At 54.2% G+C, this 23,442-nt stretch overlaps 2 protein-coding genes across 13 annotated transcripts in view; both read right to left on the bottom strand.

The window, feature by feature from the left end:
• Window positions 1-8,307, bottom strand: part of SDC3 (syndecan 3) — a 37,553-nt gene extending 29,246 nt beyond the window's left edge. Inside the window, exon 1 of the mRNA XM_061184595.1 lies at window positions 8,232-8,307. The gene's annotated coding sequence lies outside the window, so the exon portion shown is untranslated. The remainder of the gene's footprint in view (window positions 1-8,231) is intronic.
• Window positions 8,308-19,811: 11,504 nt separating this feature from the next.
• The window catches only part of PUM1 (pumilio RNA binding family member 1), a 127,832-nt gene continuing 124,201 nt past the window's right edge, over window positions 19,812-23,442 (bottom strand). For all 12 annotated transcript variants that reach the window (XM_061184581.1, XM_061184583.1, XM_061184587.1 and 9 more), the window contains one exon: window positions 19,812-21,659. In XM_061184581.1, coding sequence (XP_061040564.1) covers window positions 21,528-21,659 — 132 coding nt within the window. In that variant the 3' untranslated portion in view covers window positions 19,812-21,527. The remainder of the gene's footprint in view (window positions 21,660-23,442) is intronic.

Below are 23,442 nucleotides of genomic sequence, written 5' to 3'. Positions count from 1 at the left end.
CTTCTGTGGCAGAGCTGGGACTCGAACCTGTCTGCAGGTGGGAGGCAGGGCCTCCTCCCTGCTTCTCTTCAATGCCTGCCCTCACAGCACAACACGCCTGCCACAAACCCACCAAGCAAGGCTCACCGACAAGATGCAGGACACACGCAGGATATACCTGCACACCCACAGCCCCCAGCACAGGGCCAGGTAGAGAGCAGGTGCTCGATCAATGTCTGCAGAATGAACAAACTAGTCCATCAAAAGACAGGCCTGGTGCCCGAGCCCACGCAGCCCTGAGCCTCCTTGGCCTGCCCGATGCCCCCAAACAACACGGCATCTCAGGAAGCAGACTCCAGCTGCTCCAACCTGGGGCACACTGCTTAACCTCTTGGGCCTCTGTGTCGCCATCTGTAAAATGGGGTAACAATACCTACCTCATAGGGTCGTGGTAAGAACTGAGATAAAGCATGTTAAGCACTTGGAACTGTGCCTGGTACGCAGCACGCGCTCTGTAAGTACCGGCCACTATCACTGTCACCATCACCATCGTGCCTGGCTCCCCGACAAGGGAGCAACTTCAGGGCAGGAGCCAGGTAGAATTCAGCTGCAGACACCCTCACCCCACCCTCAATGGCAGCCTAGCTGTGAGGAGGTGGCAGGAAACACGTGGTAGGTGAGCGAAGGGCTGAGACAGACATGGGCACCCACCCCGGCCGTGGGCCCTGGAGAGGGTGGCAGTATATGGGTGCTGCCAGGCACCCCGAGAAGCAAGAATATCCTTCCCCTACTCCCACTGTAACAGCCCCCCACCTCTCCAGGAGCTTTGCCTGCTCAGTCCCCACGCAGCCCCCCACATCCCAGCCCAGGAAGGGAAGGCAGGCCTAATGAGCCACCCACAGCGCCCTGGTGCCCGCAATCGAATTGGCAATCAGCTTGCTGCAATTAGATTTCCCAGATCCTGCTCGTGATTGATTCTAAATTACCCTTATTAAAGTCTGGGCCGGTGAGCAGGGCTTGGGGGGTGGGGGCAGGACAGGGGGGGCCTGGCTGGCAGCTCAGGAGGTGCAGAGTTCTAGGAGGGCTTGGGCTAAGGCTGATCCCAGAGTGAAGCAAGCCCATGGCCCAGAAGCGGGGTATAGGCCCTAACCAGCATCATCCCCCACCCCACTCCCACTCCTCAGATTCCTCCCCAGCCCCCCAAGTCCCCACCACTCATCGCTCATCTCAGAAGACCCCAGACCTGAAGGGGTGTGATAACAAGGTCAGCAACGGGGCAGACAGAACCCCGAGTAGCTGAAAAGCAACTGAACACCCAGCTCCACCAGTGCCCAGCTGTGTGAGCTCTGACAGGTGGCTTGACATCTCCAAGCCTCTAAATGAGCGGAATGCCACCAGCATCAGAAGGCTCAATGAGACCACCTCCCCAGTCCTTGGGCAAGGCCCCAGGCCATCTCTGGGCTTCAGGACTCCCATCTGTGAGACAGCAGGCTACAGGCTGCAGGGCTGCGGGGCTGATGGTCTCTTTAGGGCTCTCCCACCCGAGGTCCTATGCAAACAACAACAGTCACCTACTCTGGGCCAGGACCTGTGTGATGAATGGAACACAGCCGAGGTACTCCCCAGCTGGGAGGAAAATGGAAAGAGCCCAGCGTCACCATGTCCTGGACTATACCTCAAACAGCAAGGTCTCTCTGGGGTTCCAGGACTGGAAGGGCCTGAAGAGTCATCAAGTCCAATCTTCTGCCTCCAGACTTACCCACAGGCTGCCAACAGCTCCAAAGAACCAAATTCCCCATGAACTCAGTACCACGAGGCACTGGAAAGTGCTTCCTCTAATCTGGCCCAAATCCTGCCTGCTGCAATTGGGAGTCCAGGCCCACGTTCTCCCTCTTAGGGTAGCCCGGTGGGGATTCTGCTTTGGGTCATCCACGATCGTTCAAACTTGGTTCCCAAATTCTCCACACCCAAAAAGCAATTCCTCGGTGAGATCAAGAAAGGGACAGGAAAAGAGCAAAACCAAAGCAGGTAAATGGAAGAGATCACTATTTGTAGGAGCAGCCCACTTCTTATCAGGCACTTTATTATTTTGTGTTGTTCATTCTCAAAGAACTCTGAGGCAGAGGTATTCTTAGCTCATTTTAAAGAAGAGGCAACTGAGGCTCAGAGAGGTTAAGTGAACTTGCCAAGATCACACAGCCAGAAATTGGCAGAACCAGGACTTCAACCCTGGTCCAGTTGGCTCTGGGGCCCCTGTTCCCTCAACAACCTCAAGCTGCACCCTCAGGTTTGGCGACCCCAAAACAGACATAGCACCAAGGCCCAGGTGGGGACCCAGGGGTGGGAAGAAGGCAGACCTCAGCCAGCTGGGGCATGTAGAACCCTCTCCACCTGGTATAAAAGGCCAGCACAGGCATTCCCTGCCCTCCACCCTCAGCAGCCAGGTAGGGAAGGGGCCAGATCACTTGTCAGGGGCCACCCTCACCCCATCCCCCAGCTGGGCCCTCAGCCATTGCTGCTCAGACTCCCCCTGTAATCACGGCTTCCTGTTTGGCGCTGAGACTGGGACTGGTCAGTGGGGGAAGGGAGCGGACACCCCTCTGGCCAGGGCCTGCTCTGGAGGGAGGGGGGCCGGAAGTAAGGCCTACCCGGCCTCCTGGAATCTTGGGAGGCTGGGAGCCAAGGCAAGGGGAGGGGGCGTCAGCCAACAAATATTTACCAGGCGCTGGCCTGATGTTCCCAGGATGTGGTGGAACATTAGGGGGGACAGCAAGACAAGCCAGATGGTCTGGGACCAGCCCAGACCCTGCTCGCTGCTTCAGGGGGCAGTTGGGGGGTGAGCAAGGGGCTGGACCCTGGGACAGCCTCGGGCTCCAGTCACCCTGCCCCCCACCCCGGACACAAAATCACAGGGCTCCAAGCAGCTGGGCTGGAGCCCAGAGCCACAGGGCCTCTGTCCCACCCAGACGTGGTGGCTGCGCCTTGGCGCTCAGACCGCAGGCCCACCCCGTACGGCCCCCTGGCGCCTCCGAACCCACAGGCACACACCTTGGACCCAGCAGGACTCTGCCAGCCTCGCTGTCACCCCAACTCACCTCCAAAGTAGACAACACAAAGCCCAGCCTGGGCTCCAAAGTTCACAGTCCTGGCTTCCTTCCTTCCTTCATTCATTCATTCACTAATTCGTTCATTCAAACCATTCAATTCTGGGCCAGGCAAAGAGTTGGACTTGGGGGTTCAGCAAAGAACAAGGCAAACACAGAGCCTCCCTAAGGCATTCATGGTCTATCAAGAAAGTATTCTGATACTTCTCCTGACTGCTGTGTGACCTCCAAGTCACTCCCCCACTCTGAGGCTCAGTCACTCAGACCAGAGAGAACCTTAGGTGCAAGGGGGCCAGGACTCAGGGATGGCATGGTAGGGATGTAGATTTGGGCTCCACACAACTTTCTAAGGGTCAGAGGGGATTAAAGGCAGGCCTGGTCGCCTATGCAGAGAGTGAGCCACAACACTGGGGGCATCCAGCGTGTGTCCAGGGGGAATGGTGGCTTTTTTAGACCCCTCTCATCCTGAGGTTCTAAACATTTCCCCTGTCCTGTGCCATGATCACATGACCCAGACACAAGCCCCCGCACCCCCCCAATCTTGTTGACTCCCTGCACAGTTTATAAAGCTCTCCCTCGACCCATCCCCCATGACCTTCAGAATAGCTCATTCACAGATCACAGAGCCTTGTGAGGCAGTGGAGGAGCAAGGGCTCCAGGGCCAGACCCTTTCCCCCCCATGCAACATGCCTCCAAGGCTACAGTGAGAATTAAATGAAAAAAGATAGGAGACATGCCCGGCCCAGAGCCTGGAAATGAGCAGGCATTCATGATACAGGTAATGTGGGCATAATTTGCGGGTAGGGAGGGCCCAGAGAGGTAAGTACCTTGCCCAAGATCACACAGCAAGAGAGGGTAAAATTAGGACTGCGGCCCAGTTCTATTAGCCTGCCAGGCCCTGGCTCAATCCAGCTCTGCCACTTGCCAACTGTGTGACGTTGAGCAAATCACTTAACCTCTCTGTGCCTCAGTTTTCTTCATCTGTAAAATGGGAGTTCTAACAATTCCTACCTCCAAAGATTATCATGAGGATTAAATGAGCCAATGCATATAAAGTGCTCAGTGGGCAGGGCTCTCAGTATGCCTTAGCTGCTCTTTGTATTATTAAGCCCTCAGAGGTGTGGAAGCTGCCTCCCAAATCATGGCCTCAGCCACTGCCAGGCTCACCACCTCCCATCCCCAGCTGTCTCAGTTTGCTCCAGCCTTCAGGAATCCTATTACAGCCCCTTCTAGAACAACCCATCCCTCTCCCCCCAAGCACCTCTGGGGGATGGTCCCAGCTCCAATGGGAGGGGCAGGAGGGAGGCCTGCAGCAAGACCTGCCTTCTAGGGGGAGCTCTGTCTCGACCCTCTCCCCTCCACGATGCCCCTCTCATTCACCCCACTTCTGCCCCAGCATTTTCCAGATGTCAAGCCCAAAGCTGCCCCTGCCCCAGTGCTGCCCTGGGGCCTCCCGGGACCCCATGCCCCAATCCATGGGGTGGGAGCAGCCATTTGTTTTCAAAAGGCCACACTGCTTTTTCGCCAGCAGAGCTCAACCCCACACCAACCCCCAATACAAGGGAACAAGAAACACACTGAATTTGTAGCTGGGGGCACTGTGTTGCTCCCCAGGGAGCAGAAAGCACCAGGTTCCAATCCCAACTCGGCCATGAGAATGGTGTGACCCCCCACCCCGACCAATAACACCCCTAATAACAATTGTATACATCAAGTATTTGTCCCCAGTTGACAGGTAAGAAAGCTGAGGGTCACGGCAGGCCACAGCTTGCTCAGTGTCACATGGCAACCATTTTTATAGCTTAGCTTAAAACCTCCTCCTCCAGGAAGCCCTCCCTTGCCCTCCGGGCTCCCTCCTGGAAAGGCCCCATCTCCTGAGAGCTCACTGGCAAGCTGTGCTCAGTCTCCCCAAGGAGCTTATTTTCTCATCACAACACCCCTGTGAGGCTGGCAATGTTATTGTTCCCATTTTACAATGAGGACGTTGAAACAGAAATCCTTTACCCAAAGTTTCTGTCCCCGGAGCCCCTGCCACCTTGGGTGCTAACAGCAACAGATCCCTATGGTATCCCTGTGCCAGGGCCTGGCCTGGAACAGTCTAGGGGTCCCCCACATTTAATTTTTACAGTGAGGACAATCTTGCCCTGGCAACCCAATGTTCACAGTCAACCAGAGGAGCTGGAGGGAAGGGGAGTAGGGAGCTCCTGGATACTTGAAATCGTGGGGGTGGGGAGGGAGCAGGAACCACCAGGCATGGGGCTGGGGATTCAAAAGAATTCCCTGATTGATTTCCCCTTCCCATGGTCCCTCACCCTACCACTCCCCATCCCTACCACATTCCCAATCACAGACTGGCAACCTTGTAAAAGAACAGGAAGTGAACACTTGCTGAGTGTTATTATGTGCCAGGCACTGTGCTAAGAGCTTTATATGTTAACCCCGCTCATTCTCCTATTCTCCCCATTTTACAGAGGTGGAAATGAAAGCACAGAGAGGTTAAGTAACTTTCTCAAGGTCACATAGCCACAAAACAGTGAACTCCCATCACTGGGAATTCAAACAAGGCTAAGTGACACCTAAATCCCTTTCAGCCCTGAGCATCTAAAGAACACTTTTCAAGCTAAAATTTCCAGGATCCCCACACTCTGGGTCTTTCTGGGTAGTGACTTAAGTACCACAACTGAAGTGGCCCTGAAGGCAGATGTCTCTCAGAGTCATAATTAGCTGGTCTCTCAGGAGAGAGGACTCCCAGAGCAGATGCCAGGACACACACGCACGCACCCCAACTCACCATCTGCAGCGCAAATGAGCCCCACTACTCCTACTGAGGCCATCCTGGAAGCTGCTCCATACACACACACACACATACACACACACACACACACACTCCCTTTCAAGCTGGTGGGCACCTAGGTGTCATCCTGCCTTTCCCCCACCCTGGGCCAGCCACTGCCCATCCCAGTGATGTCCTGGGAGGCCCCCGCCACAGAGGCCACTCCTGGAGCCATCCTGGTTGGGGCACTTCTGGTCTAATCTCAGTCCCTCCTGCTGCAGGCATCACCCTCTTCCTCTGGTGTGGCACCCTGGCCACTGGTCACCACCCATTAACCCTTTGCCTCCCAGGCCAGATGAGGTGATGTCCCTGCTCGGCAGCCAGGCCCCTGGAAAGGGGTGAAGCCTGGAGAGGGATGCCCCCCTACCTCATCTGGAGCCCCACCCCTCCTCTCCTCCAAGTCAAGCCCACCATCTAAGCCTCCAGGCCCAGACCCCGGGGGTGTGCTTTATCTGCCACCCAGCACTGGGTCTGAGCCACACCCACTCTACCTCGGCCTCAGATCCAGGGGCACCCTGCCTTATCGGGGCCTTTCACCTCCGTGCGCTCATTTAATTCTTTCCACCACCTCATGGGGCACGGATTACGAGCCTTGTTTTATGGATGAGGAAAAGTTGTTCGGCGAGGGACGTGACTTGCCCAGGGGTCACCCAGCTCGGGATCCTGCTGGGCCGCCAGGTCTAAAGCATGCTGTCCGGCATCCCTTTCATTCATCACACACCAAACATTGACTGAGCTCTTCCTGTGGGTGGGCACATACATCCTCTCATTTCATCTCTCAGAAGGGTGTTATTAGCCCCGTTCCACAGCGGGGGAAATGGAGGCTCAGGGAGGTGAGACAACTTGTCCAAGGTCACACCACGAATCAGTGGAGGGATCAGGATTTGAACCCAAGGCTGTGTGATTTCCACATCTTTGATTTCAAAGATGGTCTTCCAGAAGTGTAGCTGAGAAAGTGACCCAGTTGCAGGATGGGCTGGGTCCCTGTCCCTCCCAAGGATCTCTTTTCCTCACCCTACCTGGGGAAGAACTGGGGATGAGGCACCCAGCCCACCAGGCCCCATACTCAGCCTGGCATTCAACACTCCCCCACCCCCCCAGCTCATAGCCCCCAGATGGGAAAGGCTGAGGAGTAGCCTGTCTGTCCGAGATGCAACCTCTGAGCCCCTGCCTGACCTCCTCCCATTTCACAGACTGGCCAACTGAGGCCCAAAGAGACTTGCAGTGGCAGAGTAGGCACCCGGGGGTTGTCGGGGGGGGGGTGCCTGAGAGGCCTGGGTCCCTCTCAGCCTGGGGAATGGGGAACAGGCATAGCTCCTAGAACCAACCAAGGGGATTGGGCCTAGAAACCCCCCAGTTCATGCCCAAGCCAGGCTCCAGACACGTGCCCATAGGGAACTCACTTGGGACCTGGGTCCCTCAAAGGGGAGGAGGCGGCCTTTCCTCCTGCTCCCCCTGATGGAGCTGGGACTGAGCTCAACCCCACGGCTGCTGCGGTCACTCAAAGGGACACCCAGGGGTCACCTCATACATATATACATACTCACCGCTACCTGCACACTCGGCCCCACTCAGGGGTGCATGCTCCACGCACGGGGTAACCCATGCACCTGCCAGCACACGCCTGCACACACACGCGCACACACTCCCATGGGCTGGAGCACACACCCACCACAGAGGTGTCCCCCTCAACACACTCACCCCCTGCAGGCACACACAGCATGGCCAACAGTCCCCAGCCCGTCCCCGGCACACACCGTGCACAATGGGTCACCCTGACACGACCACACGCAGGTAGGGCACGATGGCCCCCATCCATGGGGACGGACTGGTCCTCACGCCTCATCCTTCACCCGTGCACACCCCACAGGTCCCAGCACCCTCCACGGAGGTGGCCACACACGCGGTCACACTCACCCACCCCCTCAGGTCACCTTCACACAGGTCACCCTTCACCCCTCCCCCTCCCCGGGCCCCCCTGTCCTCTCGCTGCGACCCTCGGAGGGAGGAACCTAACGCACCCCCTCCCCCCCCGCAGGGGGAGGCGACCCGATTCCCTAAAAGTGGCCGCGGTCCGGGCACACCCACGAAGCAAAGCCACGTCTGCTCAGACCCGAGACACGCCCAGCGCGGCCCCGCGCCCGGACCCCAGCCCGGACCCCAGGCCGCCCACGGGGAAGGGTCCCGCCCCCGGGGAAACGAGCCCCCGGGGAAACGAGCCCCCGGGAGGCGCGGGCGGCCAGGCACTGGACCCCCGCCCCCCCCCCAGGCCGGCGCGGCGCCCGAGCCCGGGCGCGGGAGCGGGAAGCACTCACCCCCGCGGCGCGCCCCGCCAGCAGCAGCAGCAGCAGTGGCGGCAGGAGCAGCCCGCGGGCCCCTGGCCCGGCCGCGGCCCCGGCCCCAGCGCCAGCCCCGTGGGCGGCCCCGGCGCGGTGCGGCGGCCCGGGCTTCATGGCGGCGGCGGCGACGGCGGCGGGCGCCTTTGTTCCCGAGGCGGCGGCGACGGCGGCGCGGCCCGGCGGCTGGCCCGGCGCGCTCTCGGTCGGAGCTCCGGCTCGGCGGCCCGGCTCCGCCCGGCAGCTCCGCGCCCACGGCCGCCGCGCCTGCAAGAAGCGTGCGCCGCCGCCAGGCCGCCCCCAGCGTGGGGGGCGGGGCGGGGAGGGGCGGGGCTGGACGCCGAGCTCCCCACGCCGCCCGGGGCCGCCCGGGTCCCCCAGCGCCCCGCACGCGCCCGCCCGCCGCGGGATGAGGCGGGGGGAACGTGCGACCCGAGACGGGTGGCCGGCCTGGCGGAGGCTTGCTCTGGGGACGGGGTCCCTCAGCGCGCGCCTCCCTGGGCCGTCGCAGGGCTTGGAGGGGAAGGACCCCGCGTGCGGATGCGGGGTACGACCCGGCTCGTTGGAGGGTCTGGGTAGATGGGTCGCATCTGCGTGACCATTAATACCCTCCCGCTAACGACTCGGTTCACTGGCTCTCCCAGGACCCATCACCCCCGCCCTCAAGCCGGTCCACAGAGGGGGACAGAGGTCATCCGAGTCCACTGGGCTTTGATGTCTCCACGGGTGGGCAGCGGGAACTCAGAGCAGACGTGGCCCCCTTTGGGCCCTGTCACTGGGGTGGGCAGACCTGGCCTAGTGCTGCTTCCCCACCAGCTGTGTGACCTCAGGCAGGTGTCCCCAGCTCTCTGAGACTCAGATTCCTCACTGTAGGATGCAGACCCCCTACCCCTGCCCCACATTCCTTTTCCCGAACGTGGTCATTGTGCGTTTCTCTGTTGCCTTTATCCCCACCTGTATACGATGCACCTCACTTACCCACTGGGGTCTCCCACCACTAGCACATGAGCCCCAGGAGGGCAGCGGTTTGTGTCGTCTTGTTCACTGCTGTGTCCCCAGCACTAGCCTAGGGCCTGGTGCATAGCAGTGGCTCAATACAAATTTGTTGAATCAATGAATGTGTTTCCCACTCACCTCCCAGTCACCCCCACCCACCTGTTTTGGGGGAAGAAGGGGGTACATATTTCTTTAGCCCTGACCCATGCCAAGTGCTTTACAGGGGTTATCTCATCTCACCCTCTCAGTGACCCCATGAAGTAGGTGCTATCAATAGCTCCACTTCCTAGATGGGAAACCGAGGCCCAGAGAGGGGAGGTTATTTGCTAGCACTGGCAGGCGGAAAGTCTTTGCCCTCAGCCCCCATGTCCCCACACCCAGTGCAGGGCCTGCCATCAGGAGATGGGAAATCATTGAGCTGAAACTGGAACAGTTCCCCCAAGGAAAAGGGAACTGAAACCAGGACTCATGGAGCCAGTAGGGGTGAGTGCCGGGTGGGCCAGAGGAACAGACTCGGGCACCAGCCGTGATTTGGGGGTGTCGGAGGAAGCTGGACTGGTCCTTCAGGGGCCTTGAGAGGAGGTGCAGAGGTCAAAGTTCAGCTCGTTAGGCGGAGCTGCATTAGGTGTTCCCTGAAAGTGAGTGAGAGCCCCATCCCTAAAGGGTATGTCAGGCCAGGCCAGCTGCCCTTTGGCAGAGATTTGGAGAGGAGGAGAGGGAAACTTTCCAACTCTCTGAGATTCAAAAATCCCTAGGAATTCTGAGGTCCCAGCCTCTGGGAATCCCAGTGCCAAACCTTGAGGAATTCTGACCCTTGGGCACCTTGGGAAGATGGGTGGAGAGGGGCTGATGGGACCCAGTAGGTGGGGAGCTGGTTCCAGTTGAGGCAGCACAGCTTGGAGTTGAAGAGTTCTGGCTCTGGGTTGGGCAGATACCTGGGTTCAGATCTCAATTCTGCCAGTTGTGAGCTGGGTGACTCTAGATGAGTGAGTTTACCTCTCTGAGCCTCAGTTTCCCAACTGTAATATGGGAATAATGACCACATGGGGTTCATTCATTCGTTCATTCATTTATCATCCAAAGGTAAAGTGAGTGCCTGGGTGTGCCACACACAACACTGGCCCAGGGCCGGGTGCCAGCTTGTGAAGATTAAATGAGCTCTTCCTGACATTGTACTGGGGGTTCAATAAATGTGGCTGGGATGATGTTTATAAAGTAAGGGACCAGATGTAGGGACAGTCACCTCCCAGAGGGGCTGCTACAGGCCCAGGGAACAGGCTGGTTCTGAGGAGCCCCCAAAGGGCAGAGTTGGGGCCAACAGGGTGAGGGTAGGGGGTATGAGACGCCAGATGTCAGCTCTGTGCAAGGAAGGACTTTGGAACAGTTGGAACTGGCCGCAGATGGCAGTGGCTACCCTGAGAGGTAGTGAGTACTCTGTCTTGGCAGGTATACAAGGCTCCAAAAACGAGCGATCAGGAAGGCCATTAGAACAGTCTCCATGCCCAGGATGGGCCGTGAGCATGGCCCACCTTCAGAGGTTCCTGCCAGTTCTAAGACTTCTGGGGACTTTCCTGGTGGCACAGTGGTTAAGAATCTGCCTGCCAATGCAGGGGACACGGGTTCGAGCCCTGGTCCAGGAGGGTCCCATATGCTGCTGAGCAATTAAGCCCGAGCACCACAACCACTGAGCCTGCGCTCTAGAGACCGCGAGCCACAACTGCTGAGCCCGCGTGCCACAACTACTGAAGCCTGCGCGCCTAGACGCCGTGCTCTGCAACAAGAGAAGCCACCGCAATGAGAAGCCCACGCACCACAATGAAGAGTAGCCCCTGCTCGCTGCAACTAGAGAAAGCCTGCATGCAGCAACGATGACCCGACGCAGCCAAAAATAAATAAATAAATTTATTTAAAAAAAAAAAGACTTCTGGCAGCAGCAGCCCTCTTCCCCGACGTCCTGAGGAGGGGGAGGGGGAAGATCTTTGGGCCGGGCAGGCCGGGAACGCCACCTGCTGCTCCTCAGAGGTACCGGTCACAGCCCGAACTGAGCCAGGTCTGGGCCCCGAGGGTCTCATCCTACTCCTCACCAACCCCACGCCCCCACCCCCATCCCCCCCGCCCCACCCCCGCTCTGCTCTTCTCGGGGTTCACAGCTGCACACATTCACCTCATTCCAGCACCCGAAGCTCCATGTAGTGCCCCTCCCCCACGCCTACCTGTGCATCGGAGCCGTGTCCCAGCATCTCAGGGTCTCCCTCACCTGCCCTCCCCATCCACACAGGCACCTGCTGCTGCCCGCCTCCAAGCTCAACTCCCACGGCCCACTTGGCCCCTCGGGAGAGCCTGCCTGACTTCCTTGGGCAGGGCTGGTCCCGCCCCGGCCGGTGCCCATCCTTGCCCTCCCCCCATTTCAGTCTCTACCGTCTGTCACCACCCCCCACTGAAGTGGGAGCACCTCAGTATCCCCAACAGACAATAATCGCGGAACCCAAACAGAGCTGACTCTATGCCAGGCATGGCTTTACAAAGTGCACACTGACATTATCCCCACTTTAGATGATGAGTCGAGACACAGAGAAGTTAGGAGATGTGTCCAAGGTCACACAGCTGGTGAGTGAGAGCTAAGCTCTTGACCCAGGCTCTTAATGGTTACACTGTAATGCCAGGGGCAGAGGTCTGTTGGGGAGTATTTGATGAGTGAGTTAAAGAGTCAGTGAGGGGATTCACACTGTCACATGGACACAACCAATTCGTGGACGCACTCAGATGAGCCTGGAAACCAGACACCCCCGCCACAGGCATACCTAACAGCCAGGCCTCACCACCCTCCCCAGTGAGACCTTCCTCTGCCCTTGGCCGGGGCTCCTGGCTCCAACAGGACAGCAAAAGGGAAGTGGAGGCCTCAGCCGGCATGTCTGAGCTCCAGGCCCGAGCTGCCTTATTTGGAGTTGCACTTCTGGGCCTGGCACACAGTAGGTGCTCAGCAGTGGTTGCCTGACGCCACCTGCCCCCGGAGGTTTGGCTAAACAGACTGGCTCTTTGGAACTCACATTGCCAGGACCTCCTGAGGGCTTGCTCTTCGCCAGGCACTGTTCAGGGCACCTGCCAGGAACGCTGTCCCTCACTCCTCCCCACAGCCGTGTGATCTGTGTACAACAGACACACTTGCCTCCCAGCTTTGTAGCCGAGAGGAGCCCTTCCAGCGGAGCCTGGCACACAGGGAGCACGATGCATGCGTTCGCTCCTTACTGGCTCCCCATTTTACAGTTGGGGAAACTGGGGCCCTGAAAGCCTGGGTGACTGGCCCCGGGTTACACAGACAGGAAGTGAGAGTGCTGACAGACCACTGCTGTGCCCTCCCCTGTGGCCACAGGGGACTTTGCAATCCTAACTGACCCTCCAGCTCAAGACAATCGCAAGCCTGGGAAAACCAGTCTTTGCCTCTCCTGGGCTGCCCCCACCTCCCCCCTGCCCCCTCTGCACCCACCTTCTCCCATCATAACTTCCAGCCTTGCCCAGGACTCAAGATGGAGGCCAGAACCCGGGTTTGCTTCTGAGAAAAGTCTGAATGACATCAGTCCTGACGTTATTGACCCCGAAATCAGGAACCAAAGCAGGATTCTGGCAAGAAGGCTCTGATCTAGGGCCCACAGAGGGCACTTGGGGAGACTCTGACTGTCTGTCTGCTGCCCCAGCAAGTATCATGGGATAAGCTGAGCGGCAGCTGGGAGAGTCCGCAGGGCCTGGGCAAGAGTGGGAGGGCTTGGCCTCCATCTGTGGGGGGCCCCTGCCCACCAAGGGACCTGCCTGTGTGAGGGTCTCAAAGGGCCATGCCTCGAACCTTTCCTGAGCACCCTCACCCCCGTGTTCTGGGCAAGTCCCTTCAAGATGAAGGGTGGGTGATGCCCCCCGGGCACACAGCTGCCAGGCATGGGGCCAGGATTTGAACCCAGGCCTCTGCTAGGTCTGTGAGCTGGGGGTTTGCAAACTAAGGACCCAAAGGGTTCCCGGGAGGCCCCTTGAGGCAGGTGTGGGGATGGGGGAGGAAGTCTGACTTTGTTTGAGATGAGTGCGCCGGGGGCCACAGAGCAGGGCTGGCCATGCAGGAGGGGCAGGTGGATGCAGAAACCCTGTCTCTGGGTCAGTCTGGCCCAGGTGCCAGGCCAGCCAGGGCAGGGTGGTGGTGGGACGTGGAGGAGGAATTGCCGAAACAGCAACTGTTCCAAGAGAGAGGTGGGCTCTGCCCTCAGGCTGAGCAGGGATGAAAACAGGGGTAGGTCTGACTCTGTGGGGCCCGAAGCTTATACAATTTGAGGGGATCACGAATACAAAACTAGGAACAAGGCTTTGGAAGGGGGTTGTGCCAGTGAGGGGCCCTGAAGCTTAAGCTTCATTAATTTTACATTAATTGTGAACAGAAGCCCACAGCCCCGCCAGATGCCATCCACAGTCTAGCAGAGCCAGCAGGGAGACTGGGCAGGGATGGGTTAACCTCACTCTGAGGCTTTGGGTGTTGTGGAGGGAATATAGAAAGGCTTCATGGTGGTGGTGACGCCTCCACTGAGCCATGGCGGGCCGGCCTTGGAGAGTGGGTGCTCTGAAGTGGTCACACTGAGGCTCCGCCCACCCGGGAGGGAGGAGGGTTTCTGAAGTCTTGCGCTCAAGCTGGAGGCTTCAGAGGTCCTGTGTGTGGATGAGGCTGAGAAGATTCTGCAGGTTTGCTCACTGTAACCTAGAATGACAGTATGTAGGGCCTTGAGCTGCTCTCCTCACTCCACCCCTTCATCCGCCCATCTCACAAGTAAGAAAACTGAGGCCTGAGAAGTAGAAGTGACTGACCCCAGGTCACACAGTCAGTCTGTGGCAGAACCTAGGCTGCTTTGCTACCTGCCCTGGGGTTTGCTCTACCCATCCCCCTCTCCTTGACTGATTGCCCTGTTGTTTGCAAAGACTCTTGAGGTAGGACCCATCCCACAACCAAGACCTCATTCAAATCCAAGACCCTGACTCCTTGTGGCCCCCTTTAGCCAGTCCAAGGTCACAGTGCTCGGAAGTGGCTGTCGGGCTGGGGTAGGGGGGAGAGCCCAGGCCCAGGAGCTGTGTTCACACACCTGCCCTCTTCCCTTGGATGGGGGAGAGGAAGGAGAGAGGGGAAGGGTCAGCAGAGATGCTGAGGAAGAGGAGACAGCAGGAGGTGACGAGGGCACTGCCATTCCAGAAGCCATTTCACTCACACACCCCCATTCCTGGGAATAAATTGCACATTTGAAGTCATTTTCCTGGAAGAAAAAAAAGCCTCTCTAAAAATATATTTTCTTTCTCACCTCATCCTGGGGCTAGAGCAGCCCAGCTGGGTGACAACCAAAAAAGCCAGTGGAGGAGAGTGACCTGGAATTGGGGAAGGGGGGGCGAGGGGGGAGTGAGAAGGATTGAGGGGGGTAGGAGACCCTCCTGCCCCAACACCATGGAATCTGAGTGAGTACGACTGTCACTGAGATATTTCATGTGTCTTGTGGGGCTTTTATCTTTGAGACTCACAGAGACTAGCAAAGCTCACCCTCATGTTCCTGAGCCCCTGCTGTGGGCCAGTCACAGATCCAGGTGCTAAGGGAGTTGCCATCCCAGGGCAGGAGGTGGGCGAGGAGCAAGGACAGTTGGCCCTCCGCATCCTCGGGTTCTACATCCATGGATTCAACCAACCTCGGATGGAAAATATTTGGAAAAAAATTCCAAAAAGTTCCAGAAAGCAAAACATGAATTTGCCACACGCCGGCAACTATTTACATAGTGTTTACATTGCATTAGGTATTATAAGGAATTTAGAGATGATTTAAAGCATACGGGAGGATGTGCATAGGTTATATGCAGATATTATGTCATTGTATATGAGGGACTTGAGCATCGGTGGATTTTGGTATCCACAGGGGTCCTGGAACCCATCTCCCATGGATACTGAGGGGGCGACTGTAACTGCATTCACGTGGCACAGACAGGTCCCTGCTTCGTCCCTCACCCTCTGTGTGGCCCTGAGCAGGTCACTCCCCTTGCCCTGGGCCTCAGTCTTCTCATCTGCAAATGGATCAGATCTGGGGACACCAAACTTAATTCCCAGCTTCCTGCAAGGGGCCCTGGGAAGGGGCATGGCAGAGGGCAAGAGTGGGGGGGGGACTCTGGCCCCTGGGCTCTGAGGAGAGGCCTGGGGGACTCTGGGGTCAAATTCTGGCTCTGCCACTTCCTGGCCAGTGACCTGGGGCCACTTTTCTTCCCGTGGAAGTTAAAGTAACTGCTCCCCCCTCCCAGAGTTTGAGGCAGGTGAACAACGTAACACAGGGCAGCACCCAGCTCAGGGCAAGACCCATAGTCACAATTCAATTATCCACTATTTTTCAGTCATTCTCGGCTTGGTCCACTCCAGGCCTAAGGGGTGTGGGCCGGGGAACTCTGCACTGGGCCTGAGAGGCAGAGGCTGAGGCAGCTCTGGCACAGGACAACTGTGGCTTCCTGGGAGTCCCTGGTGCAGGCCCACCCAAAGACATGTCTCCACCCTGGGCTCTGAGGAGAACCAGGAAGTTTCCCAGAATCCTGGTGAGGGGCAGCTGGTGGGGGTGGGGTGGCCAGGGGCAGAAACAGGCTCTCCAAGGCCAGGACAGAGCAGGGCAGCATGTGCCTCACTGGAGAAATGAGAAATGGGCCTTCTGATGTGCCCAGAACCGTCCTGGGCTACACCAGTTCTTGTGCTGTGTATTAGTTATCTATTGCTGTGTAACAAATGACCCCCAACCCAGCAGCTTAAAACAGCAATAAACATTGACTATCTCACCCGGTTTCTGTGGGTCAGGAGTTCAGGGGTAGCTGAGAGGGGTGGTTCTGGTTTGGGGTCTCTCATGAGCCTGCAGTCAGGATGTCAGCCAGGCTTACAGTCATCGAAGGCTTGAAGGGGGCTCCAGGCTCTGCTTGCAAGATGGCAAGTGTGACTGGCGAGTTAACCCCAGTCAACAGCAGGGGCCCTCAAGTCCTCATCACGGGCCTTGCCACAGAGTGTCCTACAAAGTGTCCCAGAGGAGCAAGCTGGAGCTACAGTGTCCTGTGTGGCCCAGCCTCAGAAGTCATACCCCACCCTTTTCATAATGTCTTGTTGCTTCCAGGCAGCCCTATTCCACGCAGAATACACAAGGGTAAGAACATCAGGAAGCCGGGCCACCTGGGAGGCTGTCTCCACATGAGGTAATAATTCAGTGCAATGACTTTCATGCTTAAAATTGTCCGAGTTTGGAGGATAAATAAATAGTCACCCTTAGTGAAAATTCCAAAGGCCCCAAACATAGCAGGGAAAAATTGGAGGCAATAATAATAATAATAGTAACAACTTTTATGTGTGACTTGCTATGTGCCCTGCTATGTGCCAAATCCTTCCAGTGTGGCCTATGAAGTAGGACTATTATTATCCCATAGTAAGAGGTTAAATGACTCACAAAGGTCACAGAGGGCTGGTAAAGCTGGGATTTGAAGCTAGGCAGCTCTGGGTCATAAAAAGACTTGGACATTTTCATTGTTTGAAAGTTTGACGCATAAGCCAGAGATGTAGCCCCCAAAGAGACACCAGGGCCTCGGGTCACGTTAACAGGAGCATGGGGCCACCCTCCTCAGCCCCAACCATCTGACCTCATACCAGCCCTGTGAGGGTGGCAGGGCTGGGTTACCATGCCAGGTGACAGTTGGGGAAACTGATTTGCCAGGGGTTACACAGTGAGGCAAAGGCAAAGCTAGGGTCTGTGAGCCAGATCCGTGACCATACCCTGCCATCCCAAGCCAGAGGGAGGGAAGTGGGGAAGCTTAGTCTTAGAGCAGATGCCAGACCTCAGGTCTCCGGATGAGATGGGGCTCTTCACTCCGGAGTCCCTCAAGCCAGGGGAAAAACATCCCAAGCCCTGACCTTGGAGCCTTGAGCCCTTACGCCTCTATAATGCTTTCTTTAGGCAGCAGCACCCTCGTGTGGCTACAGCTGGCAACTACATGAAGTCACAGGTTTCCTCCCCCCAAAATGCCTAACTATCCAGTGCCTCACACGTCTCTGGAAACCCAACTAGAGAGACCAGCTATCCCTGGAGCTGATGGAAGGTGGCAAGAGCAAGATGGCATGGATAGAGCACTGAACTTGGAGTCAGGAAACTTCAGATAAAATCCTTACTTGGTTATTAACTCATTGTGTGTCTTGGGTCCCAAACACCTCATCTGAATAATGGGCGGATAACATCTACCTTCCCTTACTCCCTAAGGCTTTCAAGAGGATCAAAGTCATCACAAATATGAATGTGCTCTGTAAACTGTAAAGCCCTGTGACTAGGCAAAGGATTATTATACAGAGTGTGAGGAATCCATGTTGGAGGGTCTCTGGAAGAGATCAAGAATGCGGGTATCTACGTGGCGGCAGTCCAGGACCTCACATCCTTGGGTAGACTCGTTAGCAGTTGGTAAAATGAGGAGGTTCAGCCTGCTCCCTGAAACCCAATCCTGCAGAGGGAGGGGTCCACCGCAGCCCCAATCCCTCCCATGAGGCACCAAGGGAAAAAGCCTCAGGCCGAGCATTGGTCTGACCCAAAGACTTGCATCAGAACCCAGAACCCGTCTCCATATCTACACGATGAGGACCACCACATTTCTTGCAGGACTGTTGTGAGGAATGAGGGAACATGTAAAAACCATCTCTTGGGTGCCTGGCACAGAGATGGTTCGTGACAAACGACTTTACGTAAACTTCTGTACATAATGGACAAGCATTGTTCTGTTCCCCAAAACCTGTGCACAGCCATTGGATGAGTGATTTTAAAGGTAAAAAAACAATAAATACCATTCATTTATTATGCCAATGTGCCAGGCATTCTGCTAAGCCTTGTAATTTCATCCTCACAACCAACCTTGGACATACAGTACTATTTTTCCCAGAGAAGAAAACTGGGCCTCAGAGAGATGACCCAGGTAATAAAAGGCAACTGGGATTAAACCCTGTATTTGTCTGACTGCAAAGCCTCCCCAGGCCTCAAAGACACAGGATGGAAGTAAGGTGCGGGAGGTATCACATATCTAAACTAGCACCTTGCTTTGTTACCACTAAAAACACAAACACAAAACATTACACTAAATGCTAAGAATAAAGGGAGAGAGAAAAAAAAAAAAACCCAAATTACAAAGTCCAAGTATAAATAGTCCAGGTGGAAAAGAAGCAAACCTGCACGAGTGCCTCACACAAGTGCCAGGCACTTGACAACGTTTATTAACAATTCCATCTTACTTCAGCTCCGTGAGGTATTACTCCAACCTTATAGAAGAGGAAACTGAGGCTCAGACAGGCAAAATTACCATCTCAAGGACACAAAGACAGTAGGCCCATGGAAGGGAAAGAAATCCAAGCCTCCTGCTTTGCCTAATTTGTACATGGCCTCTGCAAGGGTCCAGTAAAACCATAACCAGATAATGGCTATAACTTTCCATGACGTGATGTGAGAACCACTTCACATACACGATATCGCCTTCCATCAATTTCCAGCAAGGGATTCGGTTAAACATTGGGTGAGGTAACACCAGCCCACACAATGAGTAGTGGGAGCCGTATTTGAACCCTGGTCTGATTCCAAAGCCACCTCCAGCATGCTGTCTCTGGCAGGCCCACAACAGCTACGGCCTGGGAAGAAGGTTGGGGAATGACCCGATTACAGTCACTAAGGCAAAATCAGGTCCTGGACTTGAAACCTCCATTAGCTCAGCTACCTTTTCTGCCCCTTTCTTCCCGGGACCCACGGGGCCTGTTAGTGACCGTCCCTCACCCTTGGGAGGGGACCATGCAAAGTCCCTTCTGCACGCACCCTGACACTCCACTTTCAGCACCAACATTGGTCTAAGTTTCAGTGGTGGTTTTTTGCCAAAGCTGCTTCTGAAGCAAAGGTGGTAAAGAAGGGAAGGTGGGCATCTTAAGGCACAGGTGACAGGTACCTCAGTGAGCTAGAGGCTCCTGAACTCAAAGCTGGAAGAGGTCCCTTATGTGATGCTAAGATCGAGCAACCTAGGATAATGGGCCAGCCTGGGCCGGCCCTGGTGTGTGGGCTTGGAAGGGCAGGGTATGGACAGGAGCAGCCCAGACAGAGGAGAGGAAAGGGGGCCTCAGGGCAGGGAGGCCTGGACAGATGCCTTACCTACCGCCCTGCCTCAGAAAATTAGGAGCCAACACTTGGCCAGGAGACATTTGTAATCTGTTGAATTCTAATCTAGACCCTGGGCCCACAAATGGTGCAGAGGCCAGAGGTGAATGAAGAGCACCGCAGAGAACCAGGCAGATCGTGGGGCTCAGGCTTTTTGAGAATGCGCCCCATGATGTGTGTACAGACTCTGGGCCCAGGAAGGCGAATATTCTGATTTTGCAATAGCAGTTGGACATCCTGATTAATGTGGTTATGTCTCTGATTTTGAAACAAAACACAGAACAAAACAAGGAGAAACAAAGAGGGACAAACAAGGAAAGGGCTGTCTGTCCTGGGGCACTATATTGGAAAAAAATAGTAATAAAGCACAAACTCAGATTCCAAAGTTCTGTATTTTTCAAAATAAAGATCACACATTGTTTAGAGACAATCTACACAAGAGTTACAAAAAATAGTTGCCCAGGCATAAGCATACACAGGTTTGTTAATTATACACATATGGTTACAAGTGTGCTTGCAAAAAAGTTCATTGGAAATATACACAAGGCTCTGGAAATGTACACCGTGTAGTGTTACAATTCTATATTCAAACAAGGAAAATTGACAGTATGTTACATTCACTTACAAGTAGACAAAATGCAAAATACAGTTCATCTTCTGTACAAAAAGGGGCAATTCACACTTTACAAGGTGAGAGGGGCTCTGATTGTAAGGAAAGTTAGGGCGGGGCTGAACTTTGCACATCCTTTTGACTGTCACAAAATAAGCAAAACATTACTTTTTTAGGATTAAAAAAAAAACAAAACCACTAGTATGAACTGAATCATCTTGAATAACATTTAGAAAGGATCTTGCTACTATCTGACTAGGTGACAAATAAAACCAAGCTATTTTTTTCTTTTTAAAAGTTAACTAGGCTGTATAAAGAACATTTATTCCTTCAAAAGAAAAAATTTACTTCTGGTTGAAATTACAATTTACAATATACAACACTATATGCTACGACCATAAAAGGTGTGAATATACACTGAATGCACAGGGCTGGCTAATTTTCTTTTCTTACCAAAAAACGTGTTTATGTTGATTCAAACTTCTCCACATTTACATTACAGGTATACAAATGTACAATTGTACAATCAAAAGTATGTTCGACTACTAGGGTACATTATAGATACAGATTAGACATCAAAACAAGAAAATACTACAAATTTGTATATATGCAAAGTCTACACCAAGTATACACTATATATTTATAGAAGCAAGACCAAAAGCAGAGTTGGATTTTTTTTTTCTCATGCTAAATAATCAGATTTTGCCTTTCAATGTTAACAGAAAAAAATCCAGTAGGCAGTAAACAATTATACCCGCCTGGCCTTGAAAGACATTCTGGGTGCTCACATCTCCTCCTCACAAAACAGACTACACTATTTTCTTCGGCATAGTAGTCTCCAAAATGCAATTTTTAGAAGTTTCATAAACTTAATGTCATAAACTGAAGCTTTAGCAACTCTGAAATGATTTTCATTTTATATATATATATATATATTTTTTTATAAACATTGTTAAATGCCAGTTTGGGGTCATTTAACTAAAATTCAAACTTCTCAGGTTTTTTTGTTTGTTTTTCTTTTTTACTAAAATGAGGAGTTGGGGAAGAGCTATTTGCAAAACTTGCCAGCGAGGCAAATGAGTTAAAAACCTTTTTTCTTTTTTTTTTTTAAACTTTTTTGTTAAACCAACCACCCTGAAAGTTTCCACATGTGGAATATAGATACAACGTTGAACAAAATATGTGGCCTCCCATGTACATTTGGTTACCTATGTACAAGTATCCTATACACCAGTAAAACAACAGGGCAATTAGTCAATTAAAAAAAATAATTAGTACATGTTATGCGTAATAAAATTAAACAAATTTACAAAGGCTTTTCCACTTGTGGATTTGATTCCTTTTTTGGGAGGAGAGGGTAATCCTGGAGCAACCATTTACCCATTTCAGATTCTACACTAGAACATTTCTGGTTGCTGGTTGGATTCACCAGTGGGCCAGTGAGGTCAGTGGGAACAAGGGGAGGGGGGAGACACTGCCTCAGATAATACCATTAGGGGGGCCACAGATGGGCCCTAAGTCAACGCCATTCTTCATGTAGTATTTCTCCAGCTTGGCCAGAATGTGCTTGCCGTAAGTGTACTTGCGAAGAGTCGCGATGTGGGGCCGGATCTGGGGAGAAAGCAGAGTCCGTGTCACTCTGGCCTGAGGCAGGTTCGGGCGGGCTCCTGGGTAACCTGCTCCCAGGCACCACAGAGCGCCCGCCAGCACGCACGCTTCACAAGCAACACCTTTCACTGGCTCAACCCGAGCCCCTGAATTCTCAGGCTGCACTGACCGAACAGATGAGGGGAGCAGCTCCTAGCCTAAGCGCTGAGGCAGGACGTGAGAGCTCTGGAGGTCAGACGGCCACAGACCATTTCCAGAACAGTATGTGGAGAAAGTGCATCCCAAGACTGACAATCACACCGTCCACCACCGCCTGCACTGCATCGCCCTCAAGGAGGCTTTTGGCCCCTCTGGTCCCTCGCAAGGCACCTCAGCTCTCCTGAGCAGCGGGGGTTTCTTTCTGGGCACCATGAATCCTGTGCTCACCACCTGACCCTGCTCTCCAGTTCATAGAGAATCACAAAAAGCTACTAATGATGACAATAAAAATGACTAACATAAGCCAAGCACAGTTCATTTTGAAGCTTCATAAGAGAGGTGTGATTATCCCCATTTCACTGACGAAAAAATGGAGGCACAGTAGGTAAGTCACTCAACTAAAGTCAAATGGCTAATAAGGGACAGCAGAGGTATGGGAACCCTACTGTCTGGCTCCACCAGAAATTTTTTTTCCTCCAGAAATTATTCTTCTCCCCACTGTCTCTCATGGCTCTGCTCCAGTCTCACCCTTCACCCTCTCCAAGCACGCTCGGATCAGCCCTACGAGCATCTCTTCTGTTCTCTGGGCAGACTCACGTCCGCAAGTCCTGTGCATCCCAGACAACTCGGGAGGCGATTCCTCTCTGGAACCCCCTTTCCTCTTCTGTGAGTTCATGGAGCCTTCTACATACCTCAGCTACAGCACGTAACACACTGTGTTCACAATCATTTGCATAACCACCAACCGTCCACACAGACGGTGAAGACCCACAACATTAACCTGCTTCCCCATTGCAGCTCGCGCTTATACTCAAAACACAGGACAGTGTACCAGGGAAGATGGATGCTCTCAAGCCTGAGCGCTCTAGGCAGACTATTTTGTCTGTTTTGTTGTGCCCTCAAAGCAAAGAAGGATCAAGTGGCTCTAGAAACCATTTCTGCACCCCACACAGGACACAGACCTGTACCAGCTATTATATTCTCACCTAGGAGCCTGTCTGGAAAACTATTCACAGTCCTTGGCTCGAATTCTGAGCTGTGTGACCCAGACCATTTGCCTAACCTTCCTAAATGCATCTATAGAAAGGATGCCACACTTTCATTTGGGTTGCAATCTGGACTCTGTACACAGCTGATGTTTTGGTCACTAGAACTGGAGGCTCCAAACCCCCCTTGCTTTTGGTAGCTCTTCTTTTAGAAACTAAGTGAAATTCAATTCATTCACCTGTCTCTCCCCAGGACTGGCTCACTGGCTCACTGGTGAGACCACTTAACCTTTACACCTGTCCTCTTCCAGACAAAAAACTAACAACACATGTGCATGTACGACATTGTTGAACTCCATTTTTCACTTGATTTAAAGGAAATGCTGAACTATTCTAACAGTCCCCCGTCCAGTCCTCACTGCCTCATCTCCCGCTGCCTCCCCTCCTCCAAGTTACTCATCAGCCAGGACCATTATTTGAAACGTAAATGTGATTCTGGCACCACAGTCCTGTCCCACTGGAGTTGCTGTACTTCTTCAAATACACCATCTTGTCTCCTGCTTCCAAACCTTCAAGCTCTAGGTTCCCTCTGCCTGGAAAAG

The sequence above is a fragment of the Eubalaena glacialis genome, chromosome 3 (assembly GCF_028564815.1).
Source record: "Eubalaena glacialis isolate mEubGla1 chromosome 3, mEubGla1.1.hap2.+ XY, whole genome shotgun sequence".
Taxonomy (NCBI): domain Eukaryota; kingdom Metazoa; phylum Chordata; class Mammalia; order Artiodactyla; family Balaenidae; genus Eubalaena; species Eubalaena glacialis.
This window is presented reverse-complemented; position numbering and strand designations above follow the sequence as displayed.